General features: G+C 52.3%; 4 protein-coding genes and 1 non-coding gene across 5 annotated transcripts; 1 reads left to right on the plus strand and 4 right to left on the minus strand.

Moving 5' to 3' along the window:
* Positions 1-11: 11 nt before the first annotated feature.
* C8Q69DRAFT_442423 (putative pyruvate carboxylase) lies at positions 12-3,831 on the minus strand (the record flags this gene model as incomplete). The annotated part of the gene is made up of 3 exons (XM_028628836.1): positions 12-119; positions 182-1,038; positions 1,212-3,831. The coding sequence occupies 3 exons, from the start codon at positions 3,829-3,831 to the stop codon at positions 12-14; spliced, it is 3,585 nt and encodes a 1,194-aa protein (XP_028487905.1).
* Positions 3,832-5,902: 2,071 nt separating this feature from the next.
* C8Q69DRAFT_t33 lies at positions 5,903-5,975 on the plus strand. Its single transcript has one exon. It is a non-coding gene; the product is annotated as a tRNA-Thr (tRNA).
* Positions 5,976-6,396: 421 nt separating this feature from the next.
* Positions 6,397-12,242, minus strand: C8Q69DRAFT_164785 (clathrin heavy chain). Its single transcript, XM_028625710.1, has 6 exons — positions 12,028-12,242; positions 11,935-11,955; positions 11,784-11,810; positions 11,348-11,716; positions 7,072-11,292; positions 6,397-7,008 (listed from the first exon to the last, which is right to left on the minus strand). The coding sequence occupies exons 1-6, from the start codon at positions 12,064-12,066 to the stop codon at positions 6,661-6,663; spliced, it is 5,025 nt and encodes a 1,674-aa protein (XP_028487906.1). The 5' UTR covers positions 12,067-12,242; the 3' UTR covers positions 6,397-6,660.
* Positions 12,243-12,907: 665 nt separating this feature from the next.
* Positions 12,908-14,944, minus strand: C8Q69DRAFT_458262 (hypothetical protein). The gene is made up of 2 exons (XM_028629975.1): positions 12,988-14,944; positions 12,908-12,930 (listed from the first exon to the last, which is right to left on the minus strand). The coding sequence occupies exon 1, from the start codon at positions 14,535-14,537 to the stop codon at positions 13,065-13,067; it is 1,473 nt and encodes a 490-aa protein (XP_028487907.1). The 5' UTR covers positions 14,538-14,944; the 3' UTR covers positions 12,908-12,930; positions 12,988-13,064.
* An 84-nt stretch (positions 14,945-15,028) lies between these two features.
* C8Q69DRAFT_458264 (hypothetical protein) lies at positions 15,029-16,651 on the minus strand. The gene is made up of 5 exons (XM_028629976.1): positions 16,577-16,651; positions 15,950-16,484; positions 15,636-15,806; positions 15,541-15,579; positions 15,029-15,479 (listed from the first exon to the last, which is right to left on the minus strand). Exons 2-5 carry the CDS (start codon positions 16,228-16,230, stop codon positions 15,302-15,304), a joined length of 669 nt encoding a protein of 222 aa, XP_028487908.1. The 5' UTR covers positions 16,231-16,484; positions 16,577-16,651; the 3' UTR covers positions 15,029-15,301.
* Positions 16,652-16,667: the final 16 nt, after the last annotated feature.

Consider the following 16,667-nt stretch of genomic DNA (forward strand, 5'->3'; position numbering starts at 1 on the left):
TACTACGAAAATCATGCCTTGGTGATCTTGCAGACGAGATCCTGGCTGTCAACAGAGTCGCCCTCCTTGACCTGGAGACCGGCGACCTTTCCACTGTGGGGTGCGGAGATAACCATTTCCTAGAAAACGTGTTAGTTGTTGTATGCTTCGGAAACAAATCAGAAATCGGTGGAAGACCTACCATCTTCATGGCGCTGAGAACAGCAACAGGGTCACCCTTCTTGACCTCGGATCCCTCGTGCACGCGGACCTCGACGACGACACCGCTCATCGGCGCTCCGACCTGGCTGCTGTCGGTAGCATCGGCCTTGGGACGAGCAGTGTTGTCGACGGAGGCCTTCTTGTCGTCGACGGTGACCTGGCGGACCTCACCGTTGACTTCGTAGAAGACCTCGCGCTGGCCGGTCTGCTCGGAGAGCGGTCCGATGGCAAGCAGCTTCAGGATAAGCACCTTACCCTGCTCCAGCTCGACGTTGAACTCCTCGCCAATCTCGGGACGGGACAGGAAGAAGCGAGTGGGCAGGACGGACAGATCACCGTACTTCTGCACGAACTTGCGGTAGTCCTCGAAGACCTTGGGGTACATGGCGTAACTGGCCACGTCGCACTCAGTGGCAGTTCCGAACTTCTCCTTGATCTCGGCCTTGATCTTGGCCAGGTCGAGCGGCTCCAGGTACAGACCGGGGCGCTTTTCGAGCTTGCGGCGGTCACGCAGGGCTCGGGAGCGCAGAGGCTCAGGGAATCCACCGTAGGGCTGGCCCATGAGACCCTCCAAGAACTCCAGAACGGAGGCGGGGAAGTCGAGCTCGGCCGCGCGAGCAATGACATCGTCGGCGGTCAGCTTGTTGGAGACCATGAACTGAGCAAGGTCACCAACAACCTTGGAAGTGGGAGTGACCTTGACGATGTCGCCCAGTAGGTCGTTAGCGGCCTCGTAGGCCTTCTTGGTCTCGGCCCACTGCTGACCCAGACCCAGCTGGCTGGCCTGGAAGATGAGGTTGGTCAGTTGACCACCAGGAATCTCGTGCTCGTAGACCTCTGTCAACAAGTTAGCGTATATTGCGGTATCAGTTTGAAAGCAAACAAGCAAGTAAGTAACACGAATAGATACACTCCAAGAAGCCCAGGGAGCCCTGAGGTTGTTCCAGTCTAAAGACAAGGGGCCAAGACAAATGCAGAGAGAAGGCAGGAGAAGAAGAAGGGGTACTAACCAGGGTCCGGACCGGTCAGACCGGCCTCGAAAGGCGAGTACAACAAACGAAGCTGGGCCCAGTAGCTGTCAATGGCACGGATGTGGTGGATGTTGAGCTTGGGGTCGAACTCGGAGCCCTCGAGCGACGCGAGGATGGCACCCAGACTGGGCTGCGAGGTCATACCAGACATGCTGTCGGTGGCCGCGTCGACGGCATCAGCACCCGCCTGAGCGCACGCAACCATGGAGGCCACACCGGTACCAGCGGAGTCGTGGGTGTGGACGTGGATGGGAAGGTCAGGGTAACGCTTGCGGATCGAGCCGACCAGCAGGGTGGCGGCCTTGGGCTTGAGGACACCGGCCATATCCTTGATACCCAGAGTGTGGGTGCCCAGCTTGACGACCTTGTCGACCAATTCCAGGTAGTAGTCCAGGTTGTACTTCTTCTTGGGGTTCAGCATGTCTCCGCTGTAGCAGATGGTGGCCTCGACCACACCGCCAGCGGCCTGCACGGCCTTGATACCGACCTCGAGCTGGTCGATATCGTTGAGGGCGTCGAAGACACGGAAGATGTCGACACCGTACTTCTTTGCCTGCTTGCAGAAGTGGTAGATGGCATTGTCAGGCAGAGAAGAGTAGGCAACGCCGTTGGCTCCTCGGAGCAGCATCTGGAAGGGGATGTTGGGGACCAGCTTCCTGAGCTTGCGAAGACGGTCCCAGGGGTCCTCGTAGAGGAAACGCATGGCGACATCGAAGGTGGCACCACCCCAGCACTCCAGGGCATAGGCGTTGGACAGCGCGTAACTGGTCTCCTTGGCAATGTTGACCAGGTCGACCGTACGCACACGGGTGGCCAGCAGAGACTGGTGAGCATCACGCCAGGTGGTGTCCATGATGAGACAGCCCTTGTTGGCGCGCACTGCCTTGGCGAAGGCCTCAGGACCCTCGCGGTCGATGATCTGCTTCCAGCCAGTGGTGCAGGGCTGGGTCACGTCGATGAGTTTGCCGGCATCGTCGTACAGCTGGGGGAGGATGATCTCGCCCTTGAATTTCGGCTCACCGATCTGACCCTTGATGCTGCTGCCATTGACAGCCAGGTCACCCAGGTAGGCCAGCAGCTTCTGGGCACGGTTCTGGCCGCCGACCAGGGCAAACAGCTCAGGGGTGTCGTCGATGAAGGTGGTCCAGCAGGTGCCTTCAATGAAAGTTGGGTGGCTCAGCAGAGAGGCCAGGAAGGGAATGTTAGTCTTCACACCACGGATACGGAACTCCACCAGGGCACGCAGCATCTTGCGGCGCGCAATCTCGTAGGTGGATCCCAGACAGGTACACTTGACCAGCATGGAGTCATAGTGAGGAGTGATGACGGCACCGGCAAAGCCGTTTCCACCGTCCAGACGGACACCGTTACCACCAGCGGAACGGTAGACCTCGATCTTACCGGTGTCAGGGGAGAAGCCCTTGGCCGGATCCTCGGTGGTGATACGGCACTGGATGGCGAAACCACGAGTAGAGATGCGCTCCTGCGTCAAGCCCAGCTGCTGGAGCGTGGCACCGGCAGCAATCTGGATCTGGGCGGCGACGATATCAATACCCGTGATCTCTTCGGTGATGGTGTGCTCGACCTGGATACGGGGGTTGATCTCGATGAAGTAGTAGCGGTTCTGCTGGTCGACCAAGAACTCGGCGGTACCAGCGTTGCGGTAGTTGACGGAGCGAGCCAGCTTGACGGCATCCGCCAGGATCTGGTCGCGGACGGCGGTGGGCAGGTCCTTGGCCGGGGCCAGCTCGACCACCTTCTGGTGACGACGCTGGACGGAGCAGTCACGCTCGAACAGGTGGACGACGTTGCCCTGGCTGTCACCCAGCAGCTGGACCTCGATGTGCTTGGGCTTGTCGAGGAAGCGCTCGACGAAGACGGTGCCGTTTCCAAAGGCGCTCTTGGCCTCGGAGGTGGCACGCTCAAAGGCATCGCGCAGGTCAGCCTGGTTGCGAACAACGCGCATACCACGGCCACCACCACCAAAGGCAGCCTTGATAATGATGGGGAAGCCATAGGTATCGGTGAAGTTCTTGACCTCTTCGTACCGCTCCACGGGGCCCTCCGTTCCGGGCACGACGGGGACGCCGCACTTGATGGCCAGCTGACGGGCGGACACCTTGTCACCCAAGGCCTCGATGGTTTCCGGGGTCGGGCCCACGAAGACGATACCGGCCTGCTCGACCTTGCGGGCGAACTCTGCGTTCTCGGAGAGGAATCCGTAACCGGGGTGGATCAGCTGGACGCCGTGCTGGAGGGCGATCTTGATAATCTCGTCTCCGGCCAGATAGGCGCCCACGGGGGTGTATTGACCGCGCTTTCCAATCACGTAGGCCTCGTCCGCCTTCTGACGGTGCATGGACAGGCGGTCCTCGTACGAGTAGACGGCGACGGTCTGCAGGGACAGCTCGTGGGCGGTACGGAAGATACGGATGGGGATTTCACCACGGTTGGCGACGAGGATCTTCTGGAACTGCATGATGGTGGAATTGGCGCGCAGACGCCTGTGGACAGAGTCCTCGACGGCGGTATGGCTGTGATCCTCGACGAGTTCGGCATCGTCGATGGCCTGCTCAGGCTGGGGGTGGTGGGAGGCCATGATGGACAGGGTGGACGGTCAACGCCCGACACTCAACTGCGTCTCAACAGTCAGCGAAGGCGACGAGGAAGGCAATGGAGAAGCTGCAGGGAGAGACGAGGAGGACAGGTACAGACAAAAAGGAAAAAAAGAACCGAGGAGGGAAATAATGAGTCAACGGGGCCTGGAGGAATTCTTCCAGCGGGAACTGGTACAACGCGGAGACGGTTGCGGCGGGGCAGAAACCGGCTCCGGAACCAACTGCACGCAGCACAGGACGCCGTCCGCTGAAGCTGAAGCAGAAATAGAAGATTGCCCAAGGGAAAAAAAAGGAACTAAACTGCAGTTTGTACTTTGTAGACAGCTGTGGGAGTGGAGATGGTAGAGAGAGAGAGGGGCAATGGTGTATCGAACACGAACGGTTAATGAAGCTCAGCAGCGGAAAGCAGGTGGGGGAAAGCAGGATGTTGTATGGCCGATACGGGATGTACCGTAATTTATCAAAAAGACGGGGAAGCCGAACCAAAAATACCAGCGGGACTGCCAGAGATCGTGCCAACAATCGGTAATCCAATTACCAGCTCCGTCAACTTCACCGGCACACCGTCTGGGACACCGAGAAGTGCGAGAAGTCGCCGACCGGAATCCGACGACGGGCAAGGAAGAAGTTGACTAGTTGCTTGGTTGTTCGTTTAGTTGAGTCGTTAATTATTATTGAATGAATGAATGATAATAATAATGATAATTATTATCCTCGTCGAACTGTCAACAGCTGCACCTCTCTTTATCGTCTTCGTCGGGCCGGACAGCCGGATGCGGTGACGACACACACAACCCCACGGACTCCCGAAAAGGAAACAAAGGGAGAGAGGAGAGTTATTTAGTAGATATAATAATAATATATATAATATATATTATTGATAAGCACTCGTCGATGATTTGTGCAGGGCCCCAGAACCAATCCAGGATAAGACGAGGACAGCACAGTTAAACAAAAATAGAGTATGATAGGGGATGATATAGATATATGTATCTATAGATATATATATACTCTATTATAGAGTAGCTACCGCTCCAATCCAATAATCTAGTTAAACCTATCTCACTACTTTATTATATACATACTTCCGTCCAACCCCCCCATCGTCTTCCGTCCGATTTTCTTTTCCTTCTCCGCATGGCACTCCTTTCCTCGTTTCCCCTCATGGACTCATGCCTGTGCTTCCGACTTGGCCCGTCGCAAACCGAGAACGAGAACGAGAACGAGAATCCTCTCCCCAAGGTGCAACAATAATAACGCGTCGCTCCCCCGCGTACCTCGGGTGCTCGGGCTATCTCGAGTACACTTGCGTCTAGAAAAGTGAACTAGAGTCGTTTCGTCGTTGCAGATGCGCGGTGCTTTAGTCTCGAGTAGGCAATTTTTCCTTCTGTCTCATCCACTCCCTTATCATCACCGCCAGTTTGGTGGGGGAAGGAAAAAGAGGAAATACCCACCGAATACTAACAGACTACTGTTCGAGTATGTACGGACTACGGAGTAGATGGGTCAAGTCTACCATACGTGCAGGTCTGGGAATTCCGTCCGGGGGGTGTCATCTTGGTAGTACGTAGGTACTCGAGGAAGGGCCAGATAAAATCAACTAATTATGTAGTTAACGGACCAAATGCATCGTTCTCCGCGATGGCCATCCCGTCTTGCGCGGGAGCAGAAGGGCTCTTCTCTTGGCCTGGCCCCCCTCGGAGTCTTGGACTCCAGATATGACGAGTCTTGGAAGCCACGAAGCGAGGCTGTTAGGATGCTGGTAAGGGAAACCAGTGGAACAGTAAAAAAAAAAAGGACAACAGTCAAGGTCGGACGTCGAGAGTCGAGACAGGCGCTAGTAACCTTAACTGGGACTTGATCGCGTCAATAATAATACAGCGAATCCACAAGTGAATAATAATATCCTGTCCGCAACCACTATTCGGAAGATTTTCCCGAGATCGACCATGGTTAAATTGTCCCGTCTCAGTCTTCAGATTAACATTAACAGTTAGTTGATTGACTAGTTGGCAGTTAAGTCACTCAGATGCAGCTTACATCAACAAAACAGCTCGCATGGCTCAGTTGGTAGAGCGCATGACTAGTAATCATGAGGTCCGCGGTTCGAATCCGCGTGTGAGCATTTCCTTTTTGCTCCCGTCTCTTTTTTTTTTCTTGGCTCAAACTTTCTCGCTCGACTTCGCAGATCCTGATGATCTGATCATCACTTTGGCTCCTTTCATACTGTCCATTTTGGCTACTGTCTCATCTAGCCCCTCCGCTAACTTATGTTGCGCTTAGCCCTTGTCCCAGACTCCCAGCAGGTACATACATCGCCGTCAATATAACACAATCGGTGGTACTCTCAGCTATTGTCGCAACTTCACTTAGCCGCCAACTCCGCCAATTCACACTACTTTACAGTCCCTACAGAAGTGACACCGTGTTCTACCACCGTTGCTCGAACAAGGAAACAGGAAGAGATGATAGTTAATACCATTACCGGAAATGTAGATGCTTGCGGCTACGGGAGAAAAACCATGGGAATAAGAACACGTAAGCAAATGGCAGCATATCAAATACACCATCACAGGGGAAAAAAATAAAAAACAACCGCAAGAAGAGTAAGAGGAAAGGCCTAGAATGTGGTCGGCTCCGCCATCATTACCGCCCAGGCTGAACTTCACCACAAGGCGATCCTCCACATTACACATGAAGCCAGGCCTCGAAACCCCGGTCAGTCCTCAAAAGAGAGAGCCCTCACCAGAATCCGCCCATCCCCGCCGACCGTCCGTGTCTATTTTACATACATCGTCAGAACTGCCCATCTAGAAGGCGCGGAACCCGGTCGCCTGCGGCGTGATACCGTTGGCAAATGGCACCGGGCTGGGCGCCGCTGCCGGCCCCTGAGTCAGCATCAGACGACTACCACCCAGGATTGGCGTGTTGTCCTCTTCCTTCTTCTGCGTCACTTCCCTCGCCTTGCGCTCCTCATTGTCCTTCTTGAGCAGCTCAATGGCGCGGGTCTGCTCGCTGAGGAAGTTGATCATGTAGGGCATCGTGAAGTCATGCAGGCCGTGGCGCCACGAGATTTCCATGATGACGTCGGGACGGATGAGGTCGTAGCAAGCGTAAAGCATTCCAACGTAGCATTCGCGGCTTCCAATGTCGACGAACTATACAAACCAGTTAGCAACGTCAGACATCACAGAGAACAAGGAAAAAGAAGGGAGTCTTACGTATCGCAGAAGGTCTTCCACAACCTCCGACTTGCCGGACATGGCGGCGGTTTCAATAGCATCCTTGAACAGCCTGTCTTGCTTGGACAAGGCGATCGACTTCTCCCAGCGCTTGTTCTTGCGGTAGATGTTGGCCGCAATCTGGCGGAAGAACACCAGGTCGTGCTTCTCAAGGCGCTGGGCGAGATCGACGGGGTCGTAGTTATCGTAATTCTCGACAGAGTCGCGCAGCGTCTTGTAGTCTTCCTCTTCGATCAACAGATCGTTGATCGCATCGTTGACGGCCCGCTTGTTCTGGCTCTGCACGCTAAGCAGGAAGGGCTTGATCAACGGGATGTTATCCGAAGCCTGGAAGATTCGGACAACACGGTTAACATCAATGCGGGGAGTCAGGACCTGCAGGAGATCCGTGAGCAGAAGAGGCTGCTCCTGAAGGTAGAAGTTGAGCGCTCGGTAGTAGATCTCAAGGTTAGCAACCTTGACGATAATGTCCTTGAAAGAGTGGTGCTCCCAGGCGTCAACCGCCCGCTCCATCATCGCCAGAGCGGCGTTATCCCACTCATCGTAGTGGCAGTACAGGAAGACGAGTTCTGGCCACAGATTGGCTTCCTCGCAGGCCTTGATCATCTTGGGGATGTTGATACGAGACCAGAAGATCTTGAGGTGCTCCATGACCCGCTCGGGGTGGTACTTCGACAGAGCAATACCAAGTTCGGTGAACATACCCATGTGCGCTCTCTCGAGACCAAGACCAGCTTCCAGGACGGAGATGAGTTCGTCAAAGTAGCCATTGCGCTCGTACTGGCGGACCAGATCCTGAAGCTCCTCTGCGTGCACGATAAGGTTCAGACCGCAAATCTGTGCCAGGCGGAATTCCTTCTTCTCGATACAGGCAGAGTTGACTTCCTTCCAGACCTTGACGCTGTTGGCCTTACGAGCGGATTCGACGGCTGCCTGGTAGTCACCGAGGTGCACGAGAGTGGTGGCGAGCTTGGCCCAGTTCGAGATGCTGCTGTAGAAGATCTTGGCAGCCTCGTGGTAACCTTCCGCGTATGCCTTGTCACCAGAGGCTTCGACATCAGCGACATTGGTAGAACGAAGGAAGTCCTCAAGCTCCGCCAGTTGGTCCAGACGGGCGTAGCAGAAGGCGAGAGCAGTGTCAATAGCAGGCTCACGCAGAGTCTTCCGAGCCATCTTGAGGAACTTGACGAGTTCTTCATCCTTGCCAGCATGGGTAGCCGTCTCGATGACCTCGTTGTAGTTGGAGGGATCGCCCGCACGGATATACGACTCGATAGCATCAGACACACGGAGACCATCAAGCTGCGCCTTTGCAACCTTGCTCCAAACCTCTGGCAGCTCGACACGTTCGGCGTATTCCTGAGCGCGGTCGATGCTGACAATGTTCTCGACGAGGACATTGGTGGCAGCGAGGTGGTTGTCGACCTTCTTGTAGATCTCAAACGCCTCCTCATAAAGACCGACTGAAATGCACATTTGCGCAATCTCATCTGCGCTGAATTCATTGAGCTGGTGGATGTAGTCCATCAGACGTCCCTTGTCCGCCTTGGCAGCGGTCAGCATGAGCAGGTTCTGCAAACTGCTGTTGTCACTGAAAGGAGAAGGCTCCAAGATGATCTTCTCGAGCAGTTCGATCAGCTCCGCGGGAAGATCAGCGTCCAGGAAAGACTTGACGGCGACGGACACCTTGTCAGGCTCGGTCGACTCGGGAACAGCAGTGGCAATGACCTGATCCACGACTGATCGTCGGTGGATGTTGTTGTCGTTCAGAACGAAGGCCCAGATCTCAGGATCGGCGCGCTCCAGCAGGTAGCGAGCCTGGGCTCTGTACATGGAGTTCTCGTTGGTGATGTTGATAAGCTCCAGGTCATTCTGACCTTTCCTGTAGGCAATGTATGCGAGATTGGGGTCACGCTTCTCACAGTACTTTCCGACGGTCAACGTGTCGTACATGTCGTTCTCCTTCAAGAACCTCTCGGGGTTGTTGTTGCTATCAATGTAGATCTTGGCGAGAGCATTGTAGACGGCCTGCTGCTGGTTACCTGTGGCCAGGGTAGCCTCAAGGAAGGGCAAAAGAAGCTTGAGCCTGTTGCGGCTTTCGACCTCGTTGACAAGATCGTCGATGGGAATCGAAGCAGGATCGACAGTTGAGAGAAGGTTCTTGATGATGCTCTCATCGCAGTCAACATCCAGGAGACCTCCAACGACAGCGGGAGTGCGAGACGGGTTGACACGCTGCACATAAACTTCGATCGACTTGAACTGCTGGTTCTGGTACAGATACAACACCAAGTCATGAATGAAGTTGAAACGGTCGCAGACGATGATCAACGGCAGCTGCTCAGTGAGCTTGGCCTCCTTCAGGAAGTTCTTGACCTTCTCGGGGTTGTAGTAGTTGCTCTCACGGCAGATACGCTCCACCTCGGTGATCTGTCCCATAGCCGTAGCGGCTTCAATGTACTTGAAGTGGACCTCGGGGTCCTCGCTAAGATTGACAATGCTGCCGAGGTAGTAGTACAGACCCTCAGCAGTGCGGTACTTCTCGAACAGATCGATGAGACGGTTCGGGCCCAGAAGGTCAGAGAACTTCGTTGCGATCTGAACGACAGCCTGCAGGTTGAGGCGGATGTTTGCTTGGAGCATCTCGTTCAAGCAGTCAAGCGACTGCTCGACCGAAAGGCGACCGAAGTAGTTCATCAGCCACTCCGGGTTGAGCTTGTCGGTATGAACAATGATGCGCTTAATGACAGCGGGGTCATCAGTGTTCTCCAGGGCACGCTGGTAGAGCCCGGCGGCCTCGCAGAGTTGCGCAATTCTGGCCTTGTCGTAGTACGTGAAGATCTCATTTCCGAGAATGGCATCAGCGACCTGCGGAGCGTTGACAAGGTTCATCTCGAGCAGACGAGTCTGCAAGTGACCGTGCTCAGGCTTGTTATCCTTTAGGGCATCTAGGAGGAAGGAGGTAGCTTGCTGGATCATGTTTTGAGAAAGGAAGACGTCCACGACACGGTCCAGGTCGACGAGAGCGCCTGTCTCTTCATTTGCTAGCTGAGCAGCAAATTCCGCGCCCTTCTCGGGGTTGACACGCACAATGTGCTGCAGAAGCTGGGTGTAATCGGGCTGGTATCCAACCTGCTTCGAATACGCAAGGATCTTGTCAAACTGGCCGGTCTCGGCGAATCCGGCGACAACCTTGTGAGGGACATTGGCCTGGAGGTAGATCTGGAGGGCGAGGTTCATGTCATGAGGGCGAACAATATCTCCAAGCTCTTCAGAGGCCTCCAGCTTGTTCTCGCGCATCCACTTCTCCAGTAGATGCTTGCGGTTCTGCAACAGCACGGGGCGTACAAGCTCCAAACTTTCATACTTGTTCAATGAACCCTTGTCCAGGAGCATTCCGAAATATTGTAGGATAACCGACATCTGACCGGTTTGCGGAGCGTTCTTGAAGCGGTTGATGGTCTCCGGAGTTCTGAGAAACCCACGCGGAGAGTTTGCTGCGATCTTAGCCGCTTCAGAGTAGTTACCCTGGGCAAGAAGGTTGTCGAACTGCTGCTGGTAGAGATGATCAGCTCCCGGGAGGCCAGCCTTCGACGCAAGCTTGACGGCGAGCCCGGACATGGCAGGGTTCTCCATGAGGTACGGGATGATCGTGTTCTCGTCGACGCTGACAGACAGCACCTGACCCTTACGGTTGACACCGACAAGACCAGCAGAGTCGGAGTCTGGGGCGGTTGTGAAGATGGTCTCACTGGATATGCGGTTCATGAAAATACATGTGCCGGTCTCGAGGTCGTAGAGATGAATGAAACCGTACTTGGTGACGAGGTATACGATATCGTACTTCCTCGACACCTGCATAGCAACAGGGAAGTCGTTGACCGCCTCCGTAGGGAAGAAGACCTCCACAGCCTTCTTCTGGAACCTGGGGTTTGGCTCTTGGTGATCAATCTCGGCGATCTGCAGCTTCGCACCGGTGGGAGTGCGGACGGCAAAGGTAAAGAGCTTGTGAGGAAGAGGAGACCCTTCGACGTTAATCGTTGCGAACGCGGCAGCATGACCTTCGATGAATTGGGATATCCCGCGCTCCCGAGAGAACAGCTGCATCGAGCCGACAACACGTCCCTGCTGCTGGCTAATTCCAACGACAACCATCCATTTCTCGTCGTCATTGACGCGGTAGTTAATGATTTGGCATCCCTGTCCAGCATTAGCATTAGCACAAGGGTTTATCACAGCCTTAGATGAAGCGTACATTCAGATTTGGAAGTCGCTCGAAGATCTTTACGGGGTTGCCCTGCGTAGGGTCGAAGACATCCCAATGGTAGACGGAGTTATCCGTGACGAGACCAATGCTCGATTCACTGATCCACTTCCAGTATACGATATCCTCGTTCATTGCAGCAGACTTCAACTTCTGCTTTGCCGTCAGATCGAAGGTCTGAATTGTTCGTGCCTGCCTCAGGGCGATGATGTTTCTGTTCCAGTGCATGATGGCACTGTCTGCATTGATGGGGCGGCGAATGATCTCATTGTTGTTCTTGAGATTAATGATGATGACTTGTGGCTTGTCCGCTTCATTGAGCTTTTGTCGGACGCAAACGAAGTGATCCGACTCTAGAGTCTATTTTTTTTAGGCAGGCGGATTAGCCAGGGCTCAAAGAACAGACCCAGATCTGAGCATTACTCACACAAGAATTGAAACCAATCGATGCCGGCTAGTTCAGAGCAGCAGCGTCAGCAAGTTATCCGCAGAATATCCCTCTCCGCAACGCGCAATCGATGTCGTCGCACAAGTTGGCAGCGGCTGGGGAGCTAGGCACAATATGGATTGGAACGTACCGCAATATCAGCGCTCGTCAACTAAATATCAGAAACAACAAGTTAGTATCTTGCGGCATAACAAGCGATTGCATCGCAGCAGGTAAGACGTACCTGGAGCAGCTCCGTGAACTTGATGGGAAGAGGAGCCATATTTACGAAGGCCGCAACACGACCTCATCCACCCAACGAAACGCCGTACGAATCAACTTTGCCCTGACCGGAGGAGAAGAAGAAAAATGCAAGAAAGCAATGCAAACCGGAAGGAGGGAAGGAGAAGGAAAAAAGTGAGGGGGAATGGTAGCGGTTTGGTTTGCGAATTGAGACGCGGAAGTGAAGCTCAGGAGGCCCTCTGGTTGTCGTTGCTTAGGTGTCGCTAACAGATCCCGTCACGTGCATTGAGGCTGTTGACGGCCATCCCCACAAGTGGAGATCACGTGCGTAATGCCGTCGCCCGAAATAGCTGGATGAAACGCCCGCGTGGATCTCCAAGCAGTTAATCTCCCCAAGTTATGGCTAGAGAGATACACTAGCTAGTCCTGTGGGCCACTCGAATACCTCCGACTGAAGCCCTTAGTTAGGCAAAGAAGCTTGACATCAATAATGGCTCCTATTGTTATTCCCTGAAGATCTCACTGTCCTTCAATTGAGGCTCGCAGAGCTCTTCAGAAGCGATTCTCCGCGCATTCTTTCTGCGCCACAAGCGGTTGACTATCCACATAATTGCCGCTAACTACCTAGTCTATTGGAGATGAATGCTAAGATTACCTATCTAGATACCCCTTCGATTCTTTCTTCACCAAGAATTATCGTCACTGCCGCCATGCATGTTGGCGGAGACCCCCCCATGGTCTCTAGATGAATGATCGAGTCAATGAAAGAATATTTTCCGTCCTCCATGTGAATAGTGATAACCATGCGGTCTCCAGACGTCTCTTGGCGCTTCGACTCCCCATTACGGAATTCCAAGTTTCCATTACCATATTCTTGGACACAAACAGAACTATTCCACTGAAGATATGTTCTTACTTATCATGCTACACACTGATAACAGTAACAAGGCTTGAGATACACCTATGCACCATTGCTATCGAGCTATTCAAAATCGCCATTCAATATTTACATGAAGAAGAGGGGTTAATGACCAGACTTCACTGTAACGGCGTCAGGAAAAGACCGTCCCTTTCAAGACTCGACGAAAAAGCATCATAGACCTGTCGTCTCCATCCTGGCGGAGTCAACTCTACGACCTGATGTTTCTCGATGACGCCATCACTTTCAATTGCGGACAAGAGTCGTGTCCCTGTTTTCTCTTCATTATGCCACAGACAGCACGTGCTGTGCGGAGTCCGTGATCGATATGCAGCAACAGACATTGTAGGAAGGGGTTTCTCAACCCGTCCTTCGAAGGCTGGATCATCTTGCCCGATAAGTAGGGCTGACGGGACTTTTGCCCCCGCGAGGGTCTCCTTCCACGTCTCCCCTTCTGCAAGAGACTCAATGACCCATTTCTTAGCCAGGACCTCTGTGTTATCCGGTGTTCGTATTAGATATAGCAACGAGCCATCATCATGGCCTTTCACCGGATGGTACGGGATCGTCCACGTTTTATTCCTGATGATATCCCGTCGATTGTATGCAGAGTACATCGATCGACATCGAGAATCTTCCCGTTGAAGATCAAGCAACCACAGCCGCTTTATATGGGGGAAACTGGACGAATGGTCCAATTGACCCAGATACTCGGCGATCAACGTTCTCGCTTCAGGACGGTTGATGTAGTAATCCGTCCAACCGTATCTTTTGCCCATGAATGTCGTGCATACGTAGCTGTCCGAACAGCAGTTTATCATTGCTGTCTCCAAAAAGGGGTATTGTGATGGCGGTTCAGATTGCACCAAACTCTTCTTCTTCCCTTCTTCCTCTGCTGACCCACTATCGGAATCAGAACTGGAATCAGAATCTGAACCCGACCCCGACTCTGGCATATCCGCCCCGAATAACGCAGGACACATTCTACGAAGTCGTAATCGAAGATGATGTAACCGTGGAATAACCCCAGCAAGGATTTCACAAAGATGCGACGACCCCGGACCATCCTGATCGCACCCTCCCGTATCTATTTCTAAATAGACACACGTTTCAGGAAGTGCTTTGATCACGACACCAAGAAGCGGTCTCGACAGCCAAAAGCCACGTGCATCTCCATGTCCTACAACGAACGAGAAAGTCGACAATTGAGACATCGTTCGAATAACACCCGGGAGACATTGCATATGGCTCCAGACCGCTCCGACATTGCCCAGTCCATTCTGATTATGGAAGACCACTTCCTCATAGTTCTCCGCCTGTTCCAAATCCTTGGAGAAATCAGAAGGATCAATCGTTATCGTGAGTGACTTGACCAAATGGCCCTTTTCACGAGGAAACTTCTCCAGGAAGAGCCCCAAACCCGAAACACCAAGGACGATATCCCGATAATGTTCGCGGAGAGCGACTTCGTGCCAAGTTCTGCAGCATACGAGACAGGATACGAACGATGCGGGAGATGAACTCTGCCTGACGTGCTGTAGGATATAAGAGAGTACTTCCTCTGGTAGGGCATTGATGGTGAGAGCTTGCATTATCGTTGTTGATTTCTCGTACTCTAGAAAGGTCTTGTGGAGTATCAACTATCTGTCTAGTTAACTTAGTCGTTTGACAGATACGATGCGACAATCAGATGGCCATGGCCATGGCCATGGCTGCGCTAAGAAGTCCGAGGTCCGAGATCGCTTGAGCTCGTGAATGGTCGTTTTATCCTTGCAGAATGCGCTTGAGCTTCACGAGAATGCAAATGCAACAGGAAGTGACAATTTGTTATAAATAGGAAAGATACTAATTTAAAACAGAAAGCAGATCAATAATCCTTGAGCGATATATCTAATGTATATCGAAATAGATCCAATATCTTATCGGGGTCGAGTAGGTCGAAATTAAGTAGGGCCCCACTACCTACCTAACTAGCGGATCGGTTCTAGTGACATCACCAAAGGAAAGGAGAGGGTAGAAGTTCATGTATGGTATGGTATCAAGAAAGAATAGAAGGCTACAATAGCTAAAGTAGATGATATTATCTAAAAGACAAAAAGCTATCACAATTTTATTACCAGTGAGCTATCGGATATGCTGCACTTAAAAGCTACATAAAGCATGGGGGTATTCCCAATTTCCCACTTATCCTACTCCATCATGGGCCTGGGGGAAAAAAAAAAGAAAAAAAAGCAACTAACCCACTACCAGAAAGTCTCCCTCAACATTATCATCCCCAGCAATAAACTCCAGGGCATCAGCCAGTCGAGCAAAAATCCAAGCGTTTTCCTGAAATACGCCGGAGTAAAGGTATGTATCATCCACCATGAGCATAGGGCAGATAGCAGGCAAAGACTCTCTCCCAAAAGGCTTGGAGAGCGATTTCGTCCATTTCAAACATATCCGGATTATCCGCTTCTTGGACAGAGAGGCATTTTGTCGCCTTTTCCCATCTCATGGCCCAGTCAAGGTTCGAAACAGTGCGCTCGGCAGGCCTGGTATACATGTTAATGATAATAGCCTGGCGATATTCAAGGCGCCGTGAAAACTACTTACCAAGAAGTCAACTGTACGTGAAGATCCCACCCAGGGCCACTACATCATTAAATTAGCCTTGATTTGGTTCGCAGAGATATACCTGGAGCACGTACTGTGTATTCCAAACGCGAGGTTTAGCGACTTTTCCGCGTACCGTCTCATCATTTCCCTTTCCCGCACCGACCGTGGATTGCAGATTACCCTTTGTGTCAGGGAGGCCTTCAGCATTGAGTGCATGATTTTGGTTTGAATCTCCGCCAGAGACAGTCACAGGACCACAGAGTCTGCTTGGACTCGACGATCAGTATCATATCATAGAATCATAACGACAGAAAAGCTGACACATCTCATAGTCTCAAAAGTAAAGATGCATAGCGAATAGGCCGATGATAGGCAATTGCCCAATCAGCCGTAGATAAGAACATACCTTTCTCTTCGTAAGGCTTCCTTGTGCTGGTATTCAAACTTTGACATGAACTTCCCGTCTATTTTAATGCAAGACAGCTCTCCACAATCTTCCATCAAGGATTTCATGGAGTATACGAATGTGCCCAAGATAGTCAGCACTGCAATGAGGGCTACAAATAACCCCAATCCAATTCGGACAGGCTCGGGTACCCGCATCTTGCTTCTGTCCGACATCTCGAGAGCTGAATAGGAAATCGATTTCGAAGTATGATCGGACTCCCTCCCAAGACGAACTCGCATTTTGTGTCTTTCTGTTTTTTTGTTCTTTTCGTGAATCACCTTCGTCAAGAAATACTCTCTCTCTCCAGCAAAAAAAGCGCGCGTAATAGTTAGAAACGAACTAGACCAAACAGGCCCGATCAGTAATCCGACTAAGTAACCAGGCGCCCTCCTTCTCCTCCACCTTTTTTTTCTTTTCTTTCCCTATACTAGTCCACGAAGGACAAAGGAACCGTAGAACCCCAACCGCCTTGCTGGGAGAAACTTTGATATACCTTATCCGTCATGAGCCGAAGAACCAAAACTTAAACAACTAAACAACCATGGAAAAAAGGAAAGATGACGTCAAAACACATAATTCACTGACCTCAGTAGTTTAGACACCTAGGTAGGTATTCTTCTATCTTTTTTACTTTTCCTTTTTTTTCTTTTCGAAACGAGAAACACAGACTGAATGA

This window comes from Paecilomyces variotii (assembly GCF_004022145.1).
Source record: "Paecilomyces variotii strain CBS 101075 chromosome Unknown C8Q69scaffold_2, whole genome shotgun sequence".
NCBI classification, from domain to species: Eukaryota; Fungi; Ascomycota; class Eurotiomycetes; order Eurotiales; family Thermoascaceae; genus Paecilomyces; species Paecilomyces variotii.